The sequence below is a fragment of the Volvox carteri genome (genome assembly GCF_000143455.1).
Source record: "Volvox carteri f. nagariensis unplaced genomic scaffold VOLCAscaffold_122, whole genome shotgun sequence".
In the NCBI taxonomy this organism is placed as follows: Eukaryota; Viridiplantae; Chlorophyta; class Chlorophyceae; order Chlamydomonadales; family Volvocaceae; genus Volvox; species Volvox carteri.
Genome location: NW_003307665.1, coordinates 17,076 through 24,052, shown reverse-complemented (window position 1 = coordinate 24,052; position 6,977 = coordinate 17,076). Strand labels below are relative to the sequence as shown.

The following is a 6,977-nucleotide window of genomic DNA, read 5'->3' as shown; positions in this document are numbered from 1 at the left end:
ACCTTCGTCGCTGCCGCTGCTACTCTGTTGCTAATTCCCGCCGCCGTCGCTGCCTGCTGTTGTTGCTAATTCCCGCCGCCTCCGCGCCTGCTGTTCAGACTAATGCATCTCCCAGCCCCACCTGCCATCGCTGCCGCGGCTACTCCGTTGCTAATTCCCACCGCCTCCGCGCCTGCTGTTGTAGACTAAATTCCCTCCGCCTCCGCGCCTGCTGTTGTTGCTAATTCCCGCCGCCGCCGCGCCTGCTGTTGAGACTAATGCATCTTAAATTCCCACCTTCGTCGCTGCCGCTGCTACTCCGTTGCTAATTCCCGCCGCCTCCGCGCCTGCTGTTCAGACTAATGCACCACCCATCCACACCTTCGTCGCTGCCGCTGCTACTCCGTTGCTACTTCCCACCGCCGCCGCGCCTGCTGTTCAGACTAATGCACCTCCCAGCCCCACCTTCGTCGCTGCCGCTGCTACTCCGTTGCTAATTCCCGCCGCCGCCGCGCCTGCTGTTGAGACTAATGCACCACCCAGCCCCACCTTCGTCGCTGCCGCTGCTACTCCGTTGCTAATTCCCGCCGCCGCCGCGCCTGCTGTTCAGACTAATGCACCTCCCAGCCCCACCTTCGTCGCTGCCGCTGCTACTCTGTTGCTAATTCCCGCCGCCGCCGCGCCTGCTGTTGAGCTGTACTAATGCACCTCCCAGCCCCACCTTCGTCGCTGCCGCTGCTACTCCGTTGCTAATTCCCGCCGCCGCCGCGCCTGCTGTTGAGACTAATGCATCTCCCAGCCCCACCTTCGTCGCTGCCGCTGCTACTCCGTTGCTAATTCCCGCCGCCGCCGCGCCTGCTGTTGAGACTAATGCATCTACCAGCCCCACCTTCGTCGCTGCCGCTGCTACTCCGTTGCTAATTCCCGCCGCCTCCGCGCCTGCTGTTCAGACTAATGCACCACCCAGCCACACCTTCGTCGCTGCCGCTGCTACTCCGTTGCTACTTCCCACCGCCGCCGCGCCTGCTGTTCAGACTAATGCACCTCCCAGCCCCACCTTCGTCGCTGCCGCTGCTACTCTGTTGCTAATTCCCGCCGCCGCCGCGCCTGCTGTTGTGCTAATTCCCGCCGCCTCCGTGCCTGTTGTTCAGACTAATGCACCTCCCAGCCCCACCTTCGTCGCTGCCGCTGCTGCTCTGTTGCTAATTCCCGCCGCCGCCGCGCCTGCTGTTGTTGCTAATTCCCGCCGCCGCCGCGCCTGTTGTTCAGACTAATGCACCGCCCAGCCCCACTGCCATCGCTGCCACTGCTACTCCGTTGCTAATTCCCGCCGCCTCCACGACTGTTGTTGAGACTAATGCATCTCCCAGCCCCACCTTCGTCGCTGCCGCGGCTACTCCGTTGCTAATTCCCGCCGCCGCCGCGCCTGTTGTTCAGACTGATGCACCTCCCAGGCCCAACTTTGTCGCTGCCACTGCTACTACGTTGCTAATTCCCGCCGCTGCCGTGCCTGCTGTTGAGATAAATGCATCTCCCAGCCCCACTGCCGTAGCTGCCGCTCCTACTCGGTTGCGCATTCCCGCCGCCTCTGCGCCTGTTGTTCAGACTATTGCACCTCCCAGCCCACCGACCGTCGCTGCCGCGGCTACTCCGTTGCTAACTCCCGCCGCCTCCGCGCTTGTTGTCTAGACTAATGCACCTCCCAGCCCCACTGCCGTCGCTGCCGCTGCTACTCCGTTGCTAATTCCCACCACCTCCGCGCCTGCTGTTGAGAGTAATGCACCTCCAATCCCCACATTCGTCGCTGCCGCTGCTACTCTGTTGCTAATTCCCGCCGCCGCCGCACCTGCTGTTGTTGCTTATTCCCGCCACCTCCTCGCCTGTTGTTCAGACTAATGCACCTCCCTGCCCCACTGCCGTCGCTGCCGCGGCTACTCCGTTGCTAATTCCCGCCGCCTCCGCGCCTGCTGTTGTTGCAAATTCCCGCCGCCTCCGCGCCTGCTGTTGTTGCTAATTCCCGCCGCCGCCGCGCCTGCTGTTGAGACTAATGCATCTCTAATCCCCACCTTCGTCGCTGCCGCTGCTACTCCGTTGCTAATTCCCGCCGCCGCCGCGCCTGTTGTTCAGACTAATGCATCTCCCAGCCCACCTTTGTCGCTGCCGCTGCTACTCCGTTGCTCATTCCCGCCGCCGCCGCGCCTGCTGTTGAGACTAATGCATCTCTCAGCCCCACCTTCGTCGCTGCCGCTGCTACTCCGTTGCTCATTCCCGCCGCCGCCGCGCCTGTTGTTCAGACTAATGCATCTCCCAGCCCACCTTCGTCGCTGCCGCTGCTACTCCGTTGCTAATTCCCGCCGCCGCCGCGCCTGCTGTTGAGACTAATGCATCTCCCAGCCCCACCTTCGTCGCTGCCGCTGCTACTCCGTTGCTAATTCCCGCCGCCTCCGCGCCTGTTGTTTAGAGTAATGCACCTCCCAGCCCCACCTTCGTCGCTGCCGCTGCTACTGCGTTGCTAATTCCCGCCGCCGCCGCGCCTGCTGTTGAGACTAATGCATCTCCCAGCCCCACCTTCGTCGCTGCCGCTGCTACTCCGTTGCTTATTCCCACCGCCGCCGCGCCTGCTGTTGAGACTAATGCATCTCCCAGCCCCACCTTCGTCGCTGCCGCTGCTACTCCGTTGCTTATTCCCGCCGCCGCCGCGCCTGCTGTTGAGACTAATGCATCGCCCAGCCCCACCTTCGTCGCTGCCGCTGCTACTCCGTTGCTATTCCCGCCGCCGCCGCGCCTGCTGTTGAGACTAATGCATCTCCCAGCCCCACCTTCGTCGCTGCCGCTGCTACTCCGTTGCTATTTCCCGCCGCCGCCGCGCCTGCTGTTGAGACTAATGCATCTCCCAGCCCCACCTTCGTCGCTGCCGCTGCTACTCCGTTGCTTATTCCCGCCGCCGCCGCGCCTGCTGTTGAGACTAATGCATCTCCCAGCCCCACCTTCGTCGCTGCCGCTGCTACTCCGTTGCTATTTCCCGCCGCCGCCGCGCCTGCTGTTGAGACTAATGCATCTCCCAGCCCCACCTTCGTCGCTGCCGCTGCTACTCCGTTGCTATTCCCGCCGCCGCCGCGCCTGCTGTTGAGACTAATGCATCGCCCAGCCCCACCTTCGTCGCTGCCGCTGCTACTCCGTTGCTATTTCCCGCCGCCGCCGCGCCTGCTGTTGAGACTAATGCATCTCCCAGCCCCACCTTCGTCGCTGCCGCTGCTACTCCGTTGCTATTTCCCGCCGCCGCCGCGCCTGCTGTTGAGACTAATGCATCTCCCAGCCCCACCTTCGTCGCTGCCGCTGCTACTCCGTTGCTTATTCCCGCCGCCGCCGCGCCTGCTGTTCAGACTAATGCATCTCCCAGCCCCACCTTCGTCGCTGCCGCTGCTACTCCGTTGCTATTTCCCGCCGCCGCCGCGCCTGCTGTTGAGACTAATGCATCTCCCAGCCCCACATTCGTCGCTGCCGCTGCTACTCCGTTGCTAATTCCCGCCGCCTCCGCGCCTGCTGTTCAGACTAATGCATCTCCCAGCCCCACCTTCGTCGCTGCCGCTGCTGCTCCGTTGCTATTTCCCGCCGCCGCCGCGCCTGCTTTTCAGACTAATGCATCTCCCAGCCCCACATTCGTCGCTGCCGCTGCTGCTGCGTTGCTATTTCCCGCCGCCGCCGCGCCTGCTTTTGAGACTAATGCATCTCCCAGCCCCACATTCGTCGCTGCCGCTGCTACTCTGTTGCTTATTCCCCCCGCCGCCGCGCCTGCTGTTGTGCTAATCCCGCCGCCCCGTGCCTGTTGTTCAGACTAATGCACCTCCCAGCCCCACCTTCGTCGCTGCCGCTGCTGCTCTGTTGCTAATTCCCGCCGCTGCCGCGCCTGCTGTTGTTGCTAATTCCCGCCGCCGCCGCGCCTGTTGTTCAGACTAATGCACCTCCCAGCCCCACTGCCGTCGCTGCCACGGCTACTCCGTTGCTAATTCCCGCCGCCTCCACGCCTGCTGTCTTTTGCTGGTGGCTGCGAGGATGACCACGCAATTCACAAGAAGGTGTGGCATGCTGTAATAAGGTCTCGGGCAACACCCATGGCAGTCTCACGGGAAGAGTTGCTCTCTTGCATCTGCTCACAACAGGTAGGTACACCACTCGGCAAGCATCATTTGATCACTTCTGCTTAGCTGCCATGCACACATGTTGGTTGTTACATATCGATCCGGGCCTGACACTGGCCAGGGGCACCTAACCGTACCCCAACGGGAACGACCACCGAAGCACTCCTCGCTTGAGGAGGGGTGTACCACATTGTCCATACACTGCACCAGCCCATGCTGATGCTCACCGCCAACCTTAATCATCGCAGAACTGCGTTCACCTGAAAGTCCATTTGCCAGCTCAGCTAGCCCAGGTGCCAACAGCCCCCATGCCACCAGACGCATGCTCTACAGCCACGCAGAATATCTACCACAAGGCGCACACACCAGCACCCGTTTACTCTAATCAACACAGGAGCGCTTCCATCCTGAAATCCTTTTAACCATCTGATAACTCAGTGGCCCAGGGGCTAGCTACTCCCCATGCCTCCAATCCAACACTCCTTATGGTGCTGTTAGTTTCTGCCAGGCGTATTTGCCTCTTATTTAAAGCCAGGTCTTGGCTCCAGAGCAGCTCCTCCAAGGCTGCCGCCTGACCACTTAATCTTGCCCACTACACTCCGACCTATTACATTCGGGGGACCATCGGTGGGTTTCGAACCCACATCTACCGCTCGAGCGCTGGCACTTGGTGTGTGCGCATGTGTGCGCCATATCCAACATGCATGGTTCCTTAGTTCAATATAAGGAGCAGTTGTGAATGCACGCACATTACGGGCGCATCTTGAAAGCGAACTCGGCCCTGGCACCATTTGGCAAATTAAAGCAGTCGTGGTGGAATTCATGGCACATGTTGTTCTCGAATGTCACTTTGATGATCACGTTGGTGAGGCCCCAAGACAGGCGCGACACCATCCATCGGTGACCTTCGAACCACATCTCCAGCTCCCGGGGTTCAAACGTGTCGTGGTTGTAGTCGACGACTGCGGAACGGATGGCGACGGGTCCACTCACGTGCTCCAGGTACACACTGAAATATCCTTGCTGGTACCTAGGTCCGTGTGCACCTGTGTGTGTGGACCACACACGCAGGCGGGTCATGTTGTCACCACCACCGCTGCCACTGCGATATCTGTTATCGTGGGGTGGGCAGCAGGTGCTGTGTTATGTAGCAGGTGCCGTGTTATGTGCAGGACTGAGACACATTTGAACAGCACTCAGGGGGCTGCGTGACCCCACCCCACCCCACCCGGCATGACCCGAGCTGGACTCACGTCTGATCTTGGGGCGACACCGGCACCCTGTGCACTCCGGGGTTCGGCTGTGGCATCCTGAGCATGACACCGCTGCTCGACGGCGGAGACCTGGGGGCGCCCGAGCCACGAGGCAGCACGTTGTCCCGAGAGGCGCCACTGGACTCCCCAGATTGAATCTGGTAACGAACATATCGCACACCAGGTAAGATGCAGCATATTCTTCCCCAAAAGGTGGATGCCTGGGTGGGTGAGAAGTCTACCAGCTGAGTAAAAACAAAGTCCTCCATCTCGGATGGGGACTGACGAAATGTCAATAACAAACAAACTCACAATCCTACGGGATCTCAAACAACCTAAAATCCTACGGGATATGCCTGGGGGCGCCCGAGGACGTTCACTTGAGGGGGGGAGGAATGTGAGAGGGATCAGCTCCCCTGGCATCTCCCAACTGAGTACTCTTTGCCTGGTATTACATGTAGCGCGACCACCAGCATCTCGAGAGGCCTTTTCAGCGGCCAGCTGCTACACCTATACAGGGTTTGGTGTATTTAACTTTTGATGGGCATGTTTGTCTGTCTACAGGGCCCACCCAGCAACCTGCAGCTGCTGTGGACAACACCACATGCTTTCCCCACCACACATCAGCACGCAGATTCAGTGGAAGGTTAAAGCAGGAGTAAGGTGTGTGGCATAAAACTGCATTCTTAGTTCCACATCAGCGGTCAGATGCCATGCAGTTCTTGATGGTCTGACAAAGGTGCTACTGTATGCCCCTGCCTGATCTTTGCTGCATACAGGCTCACAAGCTGCTTATGGAGGACTGCTGCTGCTGCAATGTCTTGTAGTGTTAACTAACGGCGATAGAGGACTAATACTAGGCATGATTACCAGAAGCTGTTAGGGTGGATAGTGCATGTGACCTATGATGTAGCATGTTTTGAAGCAAATTTTGTTGAGAGATGGATGAGCTGCAGCTGGGTGCACCCAGTATGAAACTGTTTGGAGCTGTTTCGAAGCTTCTGCTGCAGCAGCTGCTGCATACAGGCTCACAAGCCGTCTTGTGGAGAAGCTACTGCTAGCAGCAGCATTGCTGCATTGTACAGTCACTGTACAGACTTGTCTTGGAGTGTTAACTGACGGTGATGGAGGATTACTTCTAGGCATGAATACCAGAAAGTGTTAGGGTGGATAGAGCGCTTCTGAGCTATAATGTAGCATGTCTTGAGGCAAATTGTTGAGAGATCAATGAACTGCAGCAGGGTGTGGAACTGTTTGGTGCTGTTTGTAAGTTGCTGCAGCAGGCAATGCATATGTCTGAATGGTGTTACATAGCAGGACTTGGGAATTTCGCATGCATGGGCATATGCATATGAACAGCAGCTGCTGTTCTTAGAGGAGCTTTTCTACACCGATTCATGGAGCTATTGCAACAGCTGAGCTGCTGCAGTAGCTGCTGCTAGGCGACGCGTATAAGTAAAATTATGAATCCACGCATACATGGTCTATCCCTATCTGTGAGAGCCTACCTATGGCAGCCTGGCTGGGAGCTACGGATCCCCCCCTAGCAAATGGACTAGTAGCTCCTGAGACGGGTAGCGGCCCCATTGGTACCCTGTAGCGGCCC

At 59.0% G+C, this 6,977-nt stretch overlaps 1 protein-coding gene across 1 annotated transcript in view; it reads right to left on the bottom strand.

Moving 5' to 3' along the window:
• Positions 1 to 4,191: 4,191 nt before the first annotated feature.
• The window catches only part of VOLCADRAFT_108476 (uncharacterized protein), a gene marked incomplete at its 5' end in the record, with an annotated part of 4,388 nt that continues 1,602 nt past the window's right edge, over positions 4,192 to 6,977 (bottom strand). Inside the window, 2 exons of the mRNA XM_002959068.1 lie at positions 4,192 to 5,229; positions 5,372 to 5,529. Of these exons, the coding sequence (XP_002959114.1) occupies positions 4,869 to 5,229; positions 5,372 to 5,529 (519 nt within the window). The 3' untranslated portion in view covers positions 4,192 to 4,868. The remainder of the gene's footprint in view (positions 5,230 to 5,371; positions 5,530 to 6,977) is intronic.